We start from the raw sequence: 17,360 nt of genomic DNA on the forward strand, positions 1-17,360 counted from the left end.
ATGGAATCTCAGAATGGTTCAACCAAAGGAACTGACCAAAAAAAAAAAAAAAAAAAAAAAAAAAAAAAAAAAAAACTGTCCCTCCATCTTGATGGATAGGAGGTACCAGTGAGACCAGTGCACCTTGGCAAGTTCCTGAAATTCAGGAAGGCAGATGTCTGGCGTGGTCCTCAGTACTGGAAGGAAATAACCGAGTTCACCTTGTAGACATGATAGGAGCGATTCCAGAAAACTCGGGTAAAGTAGTTTATGTAGGGCGAGTAGTTCATCTTGATCTCTTGGCAGAATCTGCCATGTTTGGAGAACGTGTACATCTCCCCTTTATCGTAGACCACCTGGTAAAACAACAGATCAGAAAGTACACTGATGACTGAATTGATTGATTAGAAATAGAATTGGCAGTGTGTATGCTGTGTGAGACTCACATGGCCATTTGAGTAGTCTAGAAGGTCTTTAATCCGACAACCCTTCATAGGGGTCATTTCATGGCAAAGGGTCTCTTCAACAATGACGTAGGTGGCTTTGTGCGCGCTGAGGAGTTTATACACATCCTCTGCAGATCGCATTGCATAGACTTGGTATGCCTGCAGCAAAACACACACACACACACACACTTTCAGCAGGTACAAAGTAGAGCGAGTGATTGGAGGAAGAAAAGAAGGCGTGAGGGAGCGAGGGAAGGAGCGAGGGAGAGTGAATAAAAAAGCAGAACAGCGAAAGGAGGAGCAGGGGAGCAAAGGAGAGTAAAGGAAGGAGGGAGGGAGTGGAAGAGCGAGGTAAAGAGTGAGGAAAGGAAGGAAAAAACGAAGGGAGGATTGAGTGAGTGGAAAGGTACTGAGGAAAAGCAGGTAGGAATAAGGGAGAGAAGGAAAGAATGTGTGAGTGAGGGAAAGATGAGGGAGGAAGAGGAAGGAGTGGGAGAGTGAGTGAGTGAGCGAGCAAAAGACGAAAAGCTGGATGGGCTTGATGAAAGTGAGGTTCTAAAGAGATTGATTTGAGCCGATGCGAGACGAGAGGCGCGCCTTCACTCACATTTTCACTCCTTTTCAGCAGCTCAACATCTGAATAGATGGGTAAGCTGGTCACTGGCCAACCAGAGCACAGCTTGACCAGGGCTAACAGCTGAGGACTGCCAGCAAAAACCGCTGCTGCCGGCACCCGAGTCCTGCGTATAGGAGAAGGGAAGAGAATGAAGCCGCACAACTCCTCTAAATCCCGGCGTATCCCAATGGAGCATGACAAGGTCTCACTTGATCCAGTTCATCAGCTCCACTGAGTCAGGATCGTAGAACTCCTGCAGCTCTGACAGCTCAGAAAGTACCCGTGGAAAGTACTATGGGCCAAACAGATCACACAGACAAGTAATGCTATTATTATTTGCATTGTTAAAAATATGTATTTTACTTGAAAAATATGCCAGGGACCTAAAATATTTCATACATTGTGAAGCCATCAGCTAATAAACTGACATTAAACCTCTGTTATTTGCTATAAAAGCTCATTAATGTGCAACATTTGATGCATTTTGACTTAATTATCTTCTCTTCTCAAGTCAGATACAAAACCAGGTAAGAGGCATTAGAAGTGCTCTCATCACCTCTCTCCACAGACTGAAGCCGATGATGGTGGGAACTGCAGTGCTCAATATCAATGCCTGTGAAGGAACACGACGTGAGCAATGTCAATAAATAGAAGGTTTTGGTCAATAACGATCAATGATTTACGACATAATCTAAATTAACCTGTTAAAAACATCTCAAAACAAAACACGCGCAATAAGATTTTCCAGTAAATAATGTTATCATCTTTTTAAAACCACGATCCAGACGTTCAGTCTTTCTATCTGGACGGAACTCTCTTCTTCTATATTCTTGTAAGACAGGCTTCTGTTCCCCCCATACGATGCTCACCAGCACCACGGGGTGGATGGAGCGCAGCTTGAGCCACTTGAAGACGGTCATCCAGAGTTCAGGGGAGCACACACCAAACGCTGTGAACATACACACGTACGGCGTCCACAGATACTTCAGCCTGCGGGACAGAGGGAGGGGCAGCTTTGTTTAAATGACTGCAGTTGTGTTGTAGTTCTGCTATTTGTGCGGAAAAGCAACGCCAAGCTGACCCTTCAAACACCATGGCCAGGGCTCCAAAGAGCAACGTGTGGAAAACATGATAGATGACCTCCGGCTGCTCTCCAATATGTCCGTCCTCCAGTCGTTTGCTGGTTTTGATTGACTCGCCACTGCAGCAATGACAAGCACACATAGTGTACTTTTTTTTTCTTATTAAACTATCCAAATTAACACACTAAAATATCCAAGATCACAAAACAGGGTGCTAACTTGATTGCCCATGATGCAACTGGGTTTCCTTCTGACCTGAGCCTCTTGTAGATGGCCTGCAGGGTGGAGAGCAGGCAGACTAGCAGCACCAGTACATAGAAGGGCAGCACCGAGGCCTGCGTGAGCCGCAAGAAGAAGTCCTGGCTGGGGGTCTGGAAGGCCTCCTGACACAGCAGCAGATTGGTCACAAAGTCCCTAAACAACAACAGCAACTCTGACCAAGATCTTTGGCTCCATGACAGAACCCAGATAAACGCATGAAACCCAGACGAAAAGAACGATGGTACACTCACGTAGTTGTGTTGAGTCCGAACTTCGCTTCCAGAAACTTCACCGTGAAGTCACTGTCACTGGAAAGAAGGAGCTTCTGTAAAATGAAAGTGAAGTGAAAGGGAAGTGATTGTCATTGTGATACACAGCACAGCACACAGTGTACACAATGAAATGTGTCCTCTGCATTTAACCATCACGCTTAGTGAACAGTGGGCAGCCATGACAGGTGCCCGGGGAGCAGTGTGTGAGGACGGTGCTTTTCTCAATGGTACCTTGGCTGATCGGGATTCGAACCGGCAACCTTCTGATTACGGGGCCGCTTTCTTAATCTAGGCGTGAGCATGTCCTTTTCTGGAAGCTATGCTTATGCTGATATTTATTTTGTGATGAAGGGTGATAAAGGTGAACTTGACAAGAACCCAGAACTTCTCGTATCTCACTGGTCTCTTGCTCTCTCTTATTGTGTAAAATTCTCTTCTGATAAAAGAACTCATGACAGTGTCCAGTTAAAATGTTTAAATATTGCCTAGAACCGATCAGAAAAGGATTTCCGTTCCAAATTATCCAAGTTTATTCTCAGTATTCTCTGCAGCCATTTCAGTCCTGACCCTAAAGAGTCTCACCTTCACCACATAGTTGAAAGTGACACCTGTGGTGAAGACCAGGTAGAAATGCAGCAGGAGCTTCATCAGTCTTGCCACTAGTGGGCCCATCTTCATATTTTGCTGTAGGTGAAAATCAGAAATGCTATTAAATTCTCTCTAATATGAACATAAATGTGATTGTCATGTCTACAGAGACAGACATTGAGAAGAATGCCACAAGTGAATGTGATATTAGTGAAGTCTTTTATATAACGCTGCATAGTCAGACAGAGCAGACAACATGAGAGCCCCGCCCACCTCTCTATGTTGTAGCTAGGTTTTCAGTGTTGTGTCTAAACACTGAGGTTAATCTGGAATTGTGGGAAAGCCCCAGTCCTCCATGCTCTGGACTGTGGGAACAACTGACTAACAAAAAGAGAAAAGGAATGAGATGGAAATCAGAGGCCATTACCTGGAAGTACCTGGCCAGCAGGGAGGCGATGAGCAGGCTGAGGAGTGGAGAGCTGAGGAGGTCATACCTCTGATGCTGCAGCATGTAGGCGCCCAGTAGAGAAGTCAGGTACACCTTTTGGATGTCAGCCATCTGAAAGCGAGGATGCAGTTGGTATTAGTGTGTGTGTGTGTGTGTGTGTGTGTGTGTATGTGGAACACTGAGCGTGTTTGCGTGTGAGGACCTTGCGTGATGGCACTAGATCAAAGCAATCCAGCAGGAAGACGGCAAGTCCCTGAACAAACAGCACATAATGGCTGCATTCCCACACCACCAGGAACGTGAAGGTCGTTACACTCATCAAGAGGTAACAAAACATCTGAAATGCACACACACATTTCAAGATGACTCTGGGATCCTCAAGCACTCCATCCACCCTGCACAGCAAGGCATGATGCTCTGGCTCACCTCGGTACCTGCACTCGCACCGTGACTGAGGAAGCCGGTCAGCGCAGCAACCTGGCAGGAAAAGTACGGCAGGGCCCAGTTGTCCCTCAGTGGGATGGCAGAGTCTACTTTAGTCGTGTCAGGTCTGGGGGGAGAAGGAGAATTCATTCTAACAAAATGGCGCTTTCAAACTCCTAAGGCCGCACAAGAATGTGAAAAATTCTATCCAATCTGTCCTTGCGTCCCCATGGAGACTGGGTTTCAGGAGACATTCCAGAGTGAATGTTTATTTTCTGTGTATCCGTGTGGACAGCAAAGGGGCTTTTTTCTGAAAACACTGACAGATGAGCCCAACCTCCAACCTGACTTTTAACCTGCAAACAGTCCTACATACCACAATGGTTGATGAGTTCGTGGTTGTGCTGCAGGAACTACATGAAATCCTCTCTAGGCTGCACATTTCTAATGAAAAGACGAGGCTGGAGAACAACGATATGTTTAACTCACCGCGGAGAAGATCTAGATCCCAAACAAGATGTTGGAGGGTGGTTAAAAATGTGTTGAGGACATTCTCTGCATCTCCATGTGTGAAAAATATTTCAGACAATGCTCCCAAATGAAAACACACATTTTTTAAAAACCAAAAACCCATTTTAGAGAAAAGGATTCTCATGTGGACAGGGCTTAACTGTCCCTTTGCGAAGGGCATTCCTTCATCAAAATCAGCCAATGACGACTGAGCTTTAAACACTAATTTATGTTGCGACAACAGAATTCAGAACACCAACTGCGGAGTATATAAATAATAGGAATCAACAATCAGTAAGTATCTGATACTTGTAACATTAAAATCCCATCAAGGTGTGAACGAAAAGGGAAGTAAAAAAAAAAGAAAAAAGTACAAAGTACATCTTTGGAAAATATTTTACAAACACAGCAACCTTTTTTCTGATTGATCCGAAGCCATTCTCGTGTTGTCCAGACATCCAACTGAATATTTCTACCCTGACAATGCCTGACTCACCTGTTGATGATGTACCAGGCCACAGCCAGCATCCCTGCCACCCAGGTGCCACTCATCACCCAGCTGGAGACAAACAGGGCGGTGACGTACACGGCCTGCAGGCCAAAAACCACGCCAATGTAGAAGTACACCGGCTCGATAACATCCTGCGGAGCAGAGACAAGCATGAACATTTACAGATCACTCATCATCTATTAGTTATCAAATATGAAAGTTACAGCTTTCCAGTGGAATGGAAGACACAAGAACTTTTTCTGGATACGTTTAAAGAACTATTAGAATGAGAGTTCCAGTATGAATTAATTCTTTATTCTAACAGTGACTGTTTCCACCTTTGTGTGTGTCTTTATCTGTTTTTGTGGGTCTCTTTTAGGATGTAGTAGTGGGCGGAGCTTCCTGCATACCAGCTCTGCCTGCTGCTGTACGATTGGCTGCCACAAAATTTAAAAGAAGACCTCACACGGTGTTCGGGAGGTCTGCTAGAGATCTCGCCCTGTTTGGTTGTCTAGTTCTGTTGCTGTATAGAATGTGTTGCTTGTATGATTATTTGTTAATTGTCCCCCTCCCTTTGTTAGGTCTCTGTAGTGTGTGTTTATTTGAATGTCTTGTTGGTTACTTGAATATAGCTTCACTGTAAATAAATGCCCTTTGGTGCAGTTTGTTAGTCTTTGTGTGTGTCTTCCACCATTTTCCCAAACCCATCCGTGTCACGTTCCTCTCCACCTCTAGACAAGGACGTGACAGGACTGTACTGTTTTTGACCACTCCTGGCTAGATCGTTCCACCAACCAAATCAAACAAGCCATTTGTGGACCGACCTGGCTGCCTGTGAGGCGGTATAGCAGACTGGTGACCAGCTCGGGGTAGAGAGAGAGCTGCTCCACAGCATTGATGGTCTGCGAGGACACGGTTCTGTTGTCCCTCAGCAGCTCATATACACCTGAAAGGTCATATGTGAAGTAACACATCTCCAGATGCATGATTACCACAACATTAAAGGTCTCAGAGACCTAAAGGTCAAGCATACAGACAAGGTAAATGTTGAAGCAGCCTACAAGTCTGAGAGAACTATACAGTATAGTGCAAATGACAATAGTGTAGCAGGGGATCTCTGATCACATCATGGGCATCAAAGCTGGGTTTGGGGTCCTGAACCACGAAAAAAAAACATTTATTGTGAATTATTTTTACGGACTTTCCCTGTTGAATTGTGGGCATAGCTGCAGGAAGTATAAAAGGTGCCCCACCTCTCTCAAACGAGGGCGCCTGCAGCATGTGCTTGTAATAGTAGTAGTAGATCCCGCTCCCTTCTTGGAAAGTAAGTTCACGTTCCAGGTCCTGAGAAGGAACAGAGGGAAGGTCGCGCTCAGATCACGTCGGCTACAGGCCTCTCCTCTTTGGCAGAATTCAGCTATTCAGACTGTATTCTTACAGCTTTGAATGTATATGCTTTTTGACGTTTCTTTCAAATGAATTGAAACAATATAGGTGGAAAAATATTGGTGAGGGTGCACCTGGCGGCTGGAGAACCAGAACTTTCTCTCGTGGTAGGTGGAGAGGTAGACCGCATACATCATCCCACAGGTCACCGCGGCCAAGCAGCCGAAGAAGAGTTTCACGCAGCGCTGCAGCAGAATGTCTGAGGCACACAGAGATTGCGCAGAGATAAATTACAAGGGGTTCTTACACTTAAACAACTGTGTTTCTTCCTCCAAGTTTGTGCCAACCCAATCAGGTTCCGGCATAGATAATCAACTGAGGTGCAGGAATATGGAAGCAACGCATGCACACCACGTGATGTGGTTCAATACGTAAAGCCAACAAAGATACTACAGACCTGCGCAAGTTTTAATCATTGTAGCTGCAAACGTAGAAAAATGGGAACTACGTACTTCATTATTTGGGATGTATATCTTGATATTTTAACCGGTGATATTGTATCGATACAGTGACATCAAATATGCATTCATTAGACTTTCGTGTGCCAATCAGATTCCTATGACTTTTCCTATGCCATTTATTTCATTTACATTACATTACATTTACATTTACAGCATTTATCAGACGCCCTTATCCAGAGCGACTTACAATCAGTATTTACAGGGACAGTCTCCCTGGAGCAACTTAAGGTTAAGTGTCTTGCTCAGGGACACAATGGTAGTAAGTGGGATTTGAACCCGGGTCTTCTGGTTCACAGGCGAGTGTCTTACCCACTAGGCTACTACCACCTATTTCATATTTCATATTATTTCATATTCCAAATCTTTAAAAAAATTCTCTTTTAAAATCCCATGCCTTTTCCAGGTTTTTAATGACTGTGCGAACCCTGATAACAGCAGTGCACACATGACAACTTCAGCTCACATTTGTTGCTGTTCTGTCTGACAGGTGAAGAATTGTCCATCTCCACCTCCTTGGGCTCGTCTTCGTTCGCATCAGGACCCATGTCTCCATCATTCACGTCTGCATCCGGACCTGGGTCTCCATTGAAATCTGAATCTGATTGGCAAACAATTGCACACTTTTTTACTTACTCACACACTGAGATGCGTGAGCCACAATCCCCTGAATTTGGGGCAGTGGTGGCCTAGCGGTTAAGGAAGCGGACCCGTAATCGGAAGGTTCAAATCCCAGACCGCCAAGGTGCCACTGAGCAAAGCACCGTCCCCACACACTGCTCCCCGGGCGCCTGTCATGGCTGCCCACTGCTCACCAAGGGTGATGGTTAAATACAGAGAACACATTTCATTGAGTCACCATGTGCTATGCTTCACAATGACAATCACTTCACTATCGTAAGTAACACTGCTAGTTAAGGCTTATTGACGAGTTCAGTATCTGTTGCTGATATAACAACAGTCAATAACTACTCTCAGCTACATAACACAGAGCAAAAAGAAAAAAACAGAGAATATGAAGCGGTGTGGACAAGGTGCTGTATGTGGTTGTTAATCCTGACATCTGTAAACTGCTCATGATGATGATTTAACTCACTTTCATGCTGCTGCTGCTGCTGCTGCTGCTCTTCTTCAACTTTTCTGCATCGCACTTCTGCCATGTTCTGCCGAGCATTACCCCTGTAGTGACTGGAACGATAACCAGCAATGAAAAGGAGGCACCACGGGCCTCCAGGAAGCCGACAACTTCAAACTGGACACGGACGACAGCAGCGTCACAAAACGAAGGCGAATAAAAGGCAGGCCGCTGACCTCAGACAGTCCATCCCTGCGGCCGAGCGGCCGCACCATCCGTCCGCCGAGGACCCCGGGCTTCAGGCGAGGAGACAGACTCCCTTCCTGCTGCTGCCGGTCCGCCACGGTACGGGCGCCGCGGCGGGACAAACCGCGCGGAGTCCTGCGAATTCCAAAAGGGGGCGCTCGTTCCTTCAAGTTTTTTCCTTTTATGTTTACGACATTAATCTAATAATCCGGTGCTGTTTGCTTGGAATTTTTCACGTTATATCTACATGCGCCATCTACGTACAGTGATTCCATATTGCAAAATAGTTTAAAACGAGTGGGCTGTGGAGAGAAGTATGTTTAATATTAAAATGGTGCTTTAATCAAGTCAAAACCACCAGCAAAGCATTTGTAAACTACAATACATTGACAAATACATTCCGACATGTTCAGACATTCATTCTTCTTAGATCAACAAATCAACATCAACATTCCCACCATTTACTAAACCTGGTGAAAATATAAATCTCGCTATTTAAGAGGGCCCGGCTGCAGACCTCACCCGTAAACTCATGCACGGCTGAAGAAATGGCTCTCAACATCAATCAATCGAGATTCATCCACGAAAAGACATCATAGAGAGGTTATTGACATCCAGTTATGTATTATGGTGTAATGATCCAGCAGGAATTCCAGCAAGGAAATCCATGGAGGTCACAGATGCCACCTGATCACCCTTTAATATATTTGCTAAAACCTCAAGTAAACTTTTTTCACTATGGGCTGTTGTGTTATGTGTAAAAATTAATTGAATCCATTTTGGAATAATAACAAAATGTGGGAAAAGTGATGTGGTGTGAATAATTTCCAGATGCACTGTACACAAAGCTTTATATTGTTTTATATTTTGATGCAAGTTATTCCGCTAAGTTTAAGAACTTAATTTTCACTGGCCTTTGCATCACATATTAATTCACATTAAACTACATGGGATCTTGGTAAGGCCTAACTTAGTCAGGTCAGCTCAGAACTGGTGGAGGTCTGTAGCACCACAGGAACACTGGCTGGTTTGGAATGAGCTTCCTCATTGTGCTGCTGATACAGATACGGCAGTTGGTACAACAAAGGGGGGAATATATTTAGAAGCCATGAAGATGGTGGGTGGATGGACGCCACATAAACGTGGTGTATTAAAGTGTTGGATGTTTGCAGTAACAGGGAGGCAGACTGTATCCCAGACATTGTATGTTGGAGATGTTGGGCATAAGATAGAGACCTGAACCTAAAATGTTAGAAACACCAGGGTTCACAGAGATGTTTGTGCTCACTGGTACCAAGAAGACCTGAGACTCTACCCTTAGTTGTGTACCAGGCACCAAGATGGGTCTAGCACAGAGAAGATGGGAGATGAATGTTGCTCTAGGTGGCGCTTAACTCTTAGCAGGTGGCTGGATTAAAAGCTCTGGAGCTACAGAAGTAGCAGTGATACCTCCTGCAGCAGCTTTCACATTTTTTCAATGCTGACAAACATTGATCTTTCTGAATAAAGAAAAAAAATATCGAGCTTAAATGCATAATTAAAAAAAAAAAAGAACATTGATAAGTATCTCCAGTAAATCTATTACACCTAATAATGATAATGAATATTATTTAGTGCTGCAAGGTCTGATTTCTTTTTAAAGCAACACTCAATTCGCAGTTATTGAGTGAAATGTTTAGGCTTGTTTATAAATATACATAAAAGGTGTTTTAACGTGTTTCTGACCTGAGCTCTGTATGGAGATATTTGTGAATCTTGTTACATTTATGTGTAAGTCATAAATTATATCTGTGAATCTTGTTGCATTTGTTGCTGAATCAAGAAATATATTTGTGAATTAGGAAACTAAACTATCTACATGGATCTGGCAACCCCGCTAACTGCGATTCCTTTTTACCAATCCTGTCAGTGGATCCTTTCTAAACAAACTTAAATTAAATTAAACAATTTATTTTCACGTTAAGACTGCTTTTATACCTCGAGAAGAATGCAACACTTCCTACAAACTGCAACTGGCAACCCATCCCCAGGGCGTTTGGGTCATTTTATAGACACTAGGGCCAAAGTGTACGTCAACCTTCCCAAAATACTGAATTCGCTCCTCTTGTTCGGATAATTCTCCCCACAGGGTGTATAACCTGGTGCTTCCAAGGGTCGGGAACAGCCAAGTCTTCCTCGTTCGGTAACATGGCCATCTACATGGACCATGTGTTGCCAGGTACTGGTACCCCAGAATTCGCACCCAATGCCAAAACTAAACCTGGCATCCGTAACCATATACAATAATGGGCCATAGCATTGCAGTTGACAAAGCCATGTTCAAAGCAAAGAGATTAAGGCCATATTGGACGAATATATTATATTGAAAGCATATCTGGCAACACCTTATGATGCGCTTCATATTCCATGCGCCTACCTGCCACCATGCGCCACCCACCTACAAAATGATCTGAGCTTCTTTTCTGTTCTTTAATGTGAGTGAATACACTGCCTTCTATCCATACATTAGAAAACTAAATCTGGAATATATTTCCACAAACGAATATGGGTTATGGGTTGTTGAGTTTTTAGTCACAGGATGGTCCCAAACTGTGTTGCAGGGCCACCATGTTTCTGGGTTCCTGTTTTCTTTCAAATATCAAACATGCTTAACAATGTTGTAACCTCACAAACACGATTTGTCTGAAAATTACATGTAACATGGCTTCACAAGCTTGTCAGATGTTTGTGTAAGAGACAGACTGACAATATTACCAAAATGAATAATTTTTTTTTATTGCTGATTGAGAATGGTTCTACAGTATTTCAAAAGCATTGCCCACACAACAACTGTGACAGAATAAAATGTGTAGTTTTGAAGTTTTGTTTTTGCTTTTGGCACGTCACTGCATGTCCACGTGTTGTACTGACTCTTCAACGACGTCCACCGTGAGCGGACGCACGGTTTCTGACAGCACAGCTGTAGTTCCAGGCTTGTACTTGTAGTTTCCCTCCCTGGAAGCACAGAGACAAGCACTTTCAGTTCGAAAAGCAGCAGCCCTTCAGTAGTTCTCACCTAAATTCAACGTTTTTGAAACTTGATCATGACAAGAGAGAATATTTAAAGACGAACGGCTGTATTGCTGACTTTCTTTTTTCCACAGAATTCAACAGACTGATTGTAAATGGTATGAAGTGATTTGAAGGCGGCCCTCACAGTGGTGTTTTCTGGGCTGGTTGGTCGTAGCCTCTGAGGTGCTGCACTCCTGCCTCCATGATGACACACAGGTCCACGTTACTACCAGAGCCCAAGTCACAAAATATCCCAGCTGCTATGGCATCTCGCACCAGCGTCTTAGCTTCCTGTAGCTGCATGTGAGACATACTGGACTGTTGGACATATGCAGGGTGTATGTGACATGGGATTAATGTTGCTGGCACATACCTCCATGTTAGGTTTATAGCGATCCTCAAACACAGAAATGGCAGACGCCGCACCCGAACCTGAAGGAGAATACAGCGTCTTTATAAGGCAACAAGCGTCAAACTGATTTTAGGAGCATTCAGGGGAAAAACGTACAAATTAAGAAGCAATAACGGCATATGGAAATTCTAAGAAAGTTATTGAAAATTTGTGAAAACCCAGCCACTAGGGACTGTATTTATTATCCATTGTATTTACCCAGTCGGGTAAATGAGGATGGTTACGCCAAGAATTACGTGGACAACCAGACAAATTTCTCGGAGAAACGGAGACAATCGATTCACTGTGGCACCCCTAATGAGAGCAGGAGTAAGTAAAAGAAGAAGATTGGTAATACATGATCCATGTAAGAATGGAATGGAAGAAGGGATGGTGCTGCTGGGTGCACCCTAACCCTAATCTTCAAGTGCTGCTGATTATGGCACAGCAAGGAACCCTGGTGTTACAAGAAGGACAAATTTGCCCGTTGCATGCAGTTCTGTGAATCCATGATGGACACACCAACACTAAATGTGTAGAAGTTTGGAGCAGCTTTCTTAATGTGCCTGTGATGTCATCTCATTATTCAGTATGAACCCTAATTTCATTGTCATTTCTTATAAAACAATCAATAAATAGGTCAATATTTGTCATTTTTGTAATGAATCACCCAAGGGTACTTTCTATACACAGTTTGTGACCTGTATAAGTTCTGCAGAGACAATGTGACGGCGTGACACACCCATCGTGAGGAATGGAAGCTTATCGTAGGAGCCATGGGGGTAGACGCTGTAGAGTTGGGGACCAGTCACATCCACACCCCCTATAATTAGAGAGGAACCAATGTGGCCTTGGTACCTGAAGAAGAGGGGAGAACTTACACCATGACGCCTAAGCTAGAGAACAGACATCAACATTTACCAGAAAAAGGGCAGTAAAAGTCCCAGCTTGTTCATGTATGTGTTCTATCTCACCTGAACAGCATTTGTTTGAGTTGTCTGGTCACCATGGCGACCATGGGAGGACGTCCTGTATTCAGAGAGTGAAGCTCCACATTGGAAGACATCATTTGTGTGGTGACCTCAGCATCCGCAGCCACGCCTGCACCACAGCAGCTACAGAGACAAATGAATATGGATATAAAGATCTCCATAGGAAGATATTTTAAAGGAGGAGGAGCCTTGCATCAAATCCCCTTCTGTTGCCAGCCAATCAGATTCAGATCCTGGACCACACACAGAATTACTCACTAAATGTTAGGGGCAATATAATGGATCTTCATGCAGTTCTTATCAGCGACAACCATGTCATCTGTCGCTCTGGTGTCCGCTCCGAGTATCACTCCATCCTGAAAGATGTACAGACAGCAGCATTAATATTCTACAACTCCACATCCAATACCCTCCAATCACGCCAACCTTGAACACAAGCCCTGCAATAGTTGTCCCAGTTTTCCTGGCTTTGGGGGCACTGAAGCCCTTTTCTGCCAAGTTTCCTTCCAGCACTGCATTTCTGTTAAAAAAAAAAAGAAAGGTTGAATACAAACGATTTTAAAATGTTAACAAGTTTAGAATGGTTCTGGCCCTTAAATAAGAACTCAGTTATATACTGTATATAATCTGTGCATGACCCCTGTCATTTGTGTCTGGGCAAGTGACGTCACTTAACTTGGTATATCATACTTGATGACAAAAAAACGAATCCCATGCTTATTTAACATAACTGATTCAGCGCTTCGATTGCAGAAAAGTACAAGTGACGTCGCAGAATCGTCGTTGTGCTCCGTTCCTACCTGCGCGAGTTCTCGAAGCAGAAGCCGCCTTTCGGCGCCGCGCCGGGCCTCGACGTGCTCAGCATCCTCGGATCTGCAGGCGGGGAGCGGTGGACGGGACTTGGGGAACCTGGCTCTACTTTATTCGCTGTGATCGGCCTGGCTCGATGTGTCAGCGCGTCGGACCGAATGTTTCGCTTTCACTTTAAACACATGATGAATAAAACTGGTGGAGGAAGTGGGACGGAGGCCGGGTTGCCAGGTCCGCGGGTTGCCAAGTTCGCGTTTTTCCGTCTGAATTGCTGTGTATGAAGGGGCACGACGGTTGTGGCTGCTCAAAAACTCAGTTCCCCACATCACGATTATTAAAATCATAAAATTGTAACGTCACATGGCAAGTCTACAACAGCGCACTCTTCTGTAAAACTACGTGCTTTGCTGGTGTAGATTAATGTTTCAGCACCGTCAGCTCCATCTCATGGATCTCCACATGATTCTAGAAGAAAAAGCAGAGCTGAGATTAGTTCTTTTCTAAACACTGACATTAAGAGTGAAGGCAGAGTTTGGACCGAATAAGGCTTTTAAATCATTCTTCTCTGCTGTAACATGAAACATACCAGCTCCTCGCTGGTGTTGGTCCAGGTCAGTAAAACCGTTTCAGCTTTTCAGCACTGGATGCTCGTCATTTTCGCTGCTGGGTCAGGAACAGGAATCTTCTGTCTCTGCTCAATTCTCGAATTATAGGAAATAATTGACGAAGAATAAAATACAGAGTACAGAACAGACACCTAAGAAGACACGACTGGTTATTAGTGATGACAAGGAGGCATATTTAGCCTGGTATTAAAGTGCTAACAAGTTTATAAAGAGAAATGTGACAAAAGAACATAAAAATTAATTTGTAGTGAAATTACATCTAGAAATGCTGAATTCATATTCCTGAGCAGTTAAAGTAAACTGGCGATTATTATTTATTTATTTAATTGAGAAAATTGCCGCCTTGTCATGGTCAGGGCATTTGTGTGCCTCAGTGACCCTAAGCTCAGTCATGCAAAGTGCAGTTACACGACAAAGGCACCCCCAGAACACCCTCACCACACCCCACCCATTTCCCGCCTCTGTTGCCACTATTTGGCCCCTTCACATTTCTGTCAGCCCCCCCTGTCTAGATCCAGTCCTGAACATAAGTATATGTTGCATAATATCCTTGCTCCCTTTTGAAATTGAGTGAATCAACCTGAAACACTCTCTTTTCTGTTTTTCTCATATCTAGCTGCTTTTGGAAGTTAAGAAACATGTTCCTATGAGAAGCTGAACTCCTACGAGAAACTGGATATTCCTACAAGAAGTTGAATGTTCCTACGAGAGCTAAACGTAACTCTTTCCAGTTTTCAGATGTGTCCTCAGTGTGATACTTTTGTAATAAACTTTTTCATCTAAAAGATGAAACCAGTCGGGACTTTGTGGCAGAATGCCCTGACGGAAGCCTCACCTCAGTGCAAGACACATGAAAGCATGCATGGATTTTGCTAAAAAAAAACACCTGAAGATAGTGATAAATAAGATTCTCTGATTTGGCCTTAATTCTAAGCAGAGTGTGTGGAGAAAACCAGGTACTGCTCATCACATGTCCAATATTGCGGTTGAGGAAGCGGCCCTGTAATCAGAAGGTTGCCAATGTGCCACTGAGGTGCCACTGAGCAAAGCACAGTCCCCACACACTGCTCCCCGGGCACCTGTCATGGCTGCCCACTCCTCACTCAGGGTGAAGGGTTAAATGCAGAGGACGAATTTCACAGTGTGTATCAGAATGACAATCACTTCACTTTCACTTCATATAGTCCCAACAGTGAAGCATGGTGATGGCAGCATCATGCTGTGGGGGTGTTTTGCAGCTGCAGGGACAGTATGACTGGTTGCAATCGAGGGAAAGATGAATGCGACCAAGTACAGGGATATCCCGGACAAAACACCTTATCCAGAGTGCTGAGGACCTCAAACTGGGCTGAAGGTTTAGCTTCCAACAAGACAATGACCCTAAGTACACAGCTAAAATAACAAAGGTGTTGCTTCACAATAACTGTTGTTCTTGACTGACTGTTCTTGAATAACCCAGCCAGAGCCTTGACCCAATTGAGCATCTCTGAAAAGACCTAAATATGACTGTCCACCAACGTTTACCATCCAACCTGCCAGAACTGCAGAGGATCTGCAAGTAGGAATGGCAGAGGATCCCCAAATCCAGATTTGAAAAACTGGTTGCCTCTTTTCCAAAATGGCTCTATTAGATCAAAAGGGTGTTTCTACGAAATACTGAGCAAAGGTTCTTAATACAGTATAATAATAAATGTTAATAAAAGTGTGTACACTTTTTGACTATGTGGTAATGTCTGTTTGTATGGGGGTAAGTGTTTGTCAGCTGTGTTAATTTTGTTAATGTGTAAGTGTTCCTTGTATCCTGTATGGTTCGAGTTATGTCTGAATATTTATGTGTATATATTTATATATTGAGTTCTAGATTCACCCTGAGATTCATCTGCCCCCCCCCCCCCCCCCCCCCCCCAATGAGGAGATGATGGTGGGGTGTATTTAGGGGCCTTCATGTCTTAAGGTCAGGTTTGTATTTCAGTGACTGGTTAGCATTAATGCAGCAGCTTGCTGTGAGGCTGTGAATCTTTATCTTTTTAAAATATGTCTATATGTTGATGCCTATGATTGTCGGTTTTGTTTTTGTTCATTTTTGTTTCTTTTTGAGCACCTTGTGCACTGTAAATAAACCATACAATAAAATAAACAATACAAAGATTCCATTCAAGGCCTCTGTTGTCAAGATTCAATTAAATAACATTTGTAACTGAAAACAATTTGATGTAACTATAGAGCACACTGTGCAGACCGAACTCAGCCCGAAAAAATGTTTTTCTAAACTCCCAGTAAGACAATAAAGTCGTATTATAGATCTCTGGACACTCAGAGAAATATCACATTTTCCTCCATTCCCGCTTCGTTTGTGTTTCGAAGTGGCAGAAAAAAATGCTGGGATTCTACACATCACGGCCGCCGCGTGCCAAACTCGGACTGGAGCGGCACTGTACTCAGTAGATCAGGCCGCCACGTTCACTACGAGAATTTTTATACAGCCGCCAGAAAATCACCAAGCAACGTCGTTATGATATGGTCAATTATGTTTGGCACTGCATCGATGCAATATCAGCGCACGTCTGGATCGCGACGCATCGATTATACGATTAATTTCAACACCCCTAGTAAATATGTCTGGAAGGTCTGGAAGGTCTGCACCTTCAGAGACTCAACAGTGGACGTGAAAAAGAACGTGTCTACGTGCAGAGGGCACCAAGGTACCACTAAGCAAAGGCACCAAGCGGTCAGGGAATTGAAATAATGTGAGAACCAAGCATCTTTGCCATTCTTTTATACTTCATAGGTTGAATGGGTGGGTGGGTGATTCCTCCGTGGCAATATTCTTACTAGTCCTAATTTCACACATCTCCAAAATGGAATGACATTCAAGATGCATTTGTCAACAGATTTGTTGATATGTGAATAGTCAAAATTTCAGTCTGGATATCTGATATGTTAGTTTTGATCAAGAGCTCAGTTGTGGATGTCTGCAATTAGTGGCTAGTCTAGCATTTAAATGGCATTGTAGAAACATCCCTGGGTGACTCTTGAAAGTTCATCCAGTACAGAGGCTAGTTCCGCTCTGGCCCGAACTTAGACACCAGTATGGTGGGTCTGATATAACATATGATGCAAAAGAGGAAAAACAAAGCCAACAAACATATC

The 17,360-nt window shown here is 43.8% G+C and overlaps 2 protein-coding genes across 3 annotated transcripts; both read right to left on the bottom strand.

Moving 5' to 3' along the window:
* Positions 1-95: 95 nt before the first annotated feature.
* On the bottom strand, positions 96-8,453 carry LOC114770207 (probable C-mannosyltransferase DPY19L4). 2 transcript variants are annotated; one of them, XM_028963930.1, is made up of 20 exons: positions 8,331-8,453; positions 8,116-8,207; positions 7,486-7,620; positions 6,636-6,760; positions 6,369-6,459; positions 5,940-6,061; positions 5,122-5,267; positions 4,119-4,242; positions 3,895-4,029; positions 3,672-3,803; positions 3,239-3,340; positions 2,636-2,709; positions 2,379-2,537; positions 2,123-2,242; positions 1,911-2,031; positions 1,598-1,654; positions 1,251-1,333; positions 1,033-1,165; positions 426-584; positions 96-335 (listed from the first exon to the last, which is right to left on the bottom strand). In XM_028963930.1, the coding sequence occupies exons 1-20, from the start codon at positions 8,342-8,344 to the stop codon at positions 171-173; spliced, it is 2,289 nt and encodes a 762-aa protein (XP_028819763.1). In that variant the 5' UTR covers positions 8,345-8,453; the 3' UTR covers positions 96-170. The 2 variants fall into 2 exon arrangements, with proteins under 2 accessions (XP_028819763.1, XP_028819762.1); XM_028963929.1 differs by having other exon boundaries at positions 2,343-2,537.
* Positions 8,454-11,099: 2,646 nt separating this feature from the next.
* On the bottom strand, positions 11,100-13,776 carry psmb10 (proteasome 20S subunit beta 10). Its single transcript, XM_028963982.1, has 8 exons — positions 13,575-13,776; positions 13,201-13,294; positions 13,033-13,130; positions 12,757-12,897; positions 12,525-12,640; positions 11,765-11,823; positions 11,537-11,688; positions 11,100-11,334 (listed from the first exon to the last, which is right to left on the bottom strand). The coding sequence occupies exons 1-8, from the start codon at positions 13,637-13,639 to the stop codon at positions 11,223-11,225; spliced, it is 837 nt and encodes a 278-aa protein (XP_028819815.1). The 5' UTR covers positions 13,640-13,776; the 3' UTR covers positions 11,100-11,222.
* Between the last annotated feature and the right edge of the window lie 3,584 nt (positions 13,777-17,360).

This window comes from Denticeps clupeoides, chromosome 20 (genome assembly GCF_900700375.1).
Source record: "Denticeps clupeoides chromosome 20, fDenClu1.1, whole genome shotgun sequence".
Classification (NCBI taxonomy): Eukaryota; Metazoa; Chordata; class Actinopteri; order Clupeiformes; family Denticipitidae; genus Denticeps; species Denticeps clupeoides.

Excerpts from the sequence above, each read along its gene's own strand:
- LOC114770207 (XM_028963929.1), bottom strand. Across the intron at positions 6,460-6,635 it reads TCTGGTTCTCCAGCCGCCAG|GACCTGGAACGTGAACTTAC; the intron begins GTGCACCCTCAC and ends GTTCCTTCTCAG. Across the intron at positions 336-425 it reads TAGACTACTCAAATGGCCAT|GTGGTCTACGATAAAGGGGA; the intron begins GTGAGTCTCACA and ends TTGTTTTACCAG.
- psmb10 (XM_028963982.1), bottom strand. The coding sequence starts at position 13,639 with ATGCTGAGCACGTCGAGGCCCGGCGCGGCGCCGAAAGGCGGCTTCTGC. Across the intron at positions 13,131-13,200 it reads TTGCAGGGCTTGTGTTCAAG|GATGGAGTGATACTCGGAGC; the intron begins GTTGGCGTGATT and ends TACATCTTTCAG. Across the intron at positions 12,641-12,756 it reads CTCAAACAAATGCTGTTCAG|GTACCAAGGCCACATTGGTT; the intron begins GTGAGATAGAAC and ends CCTCTTCTTCAG.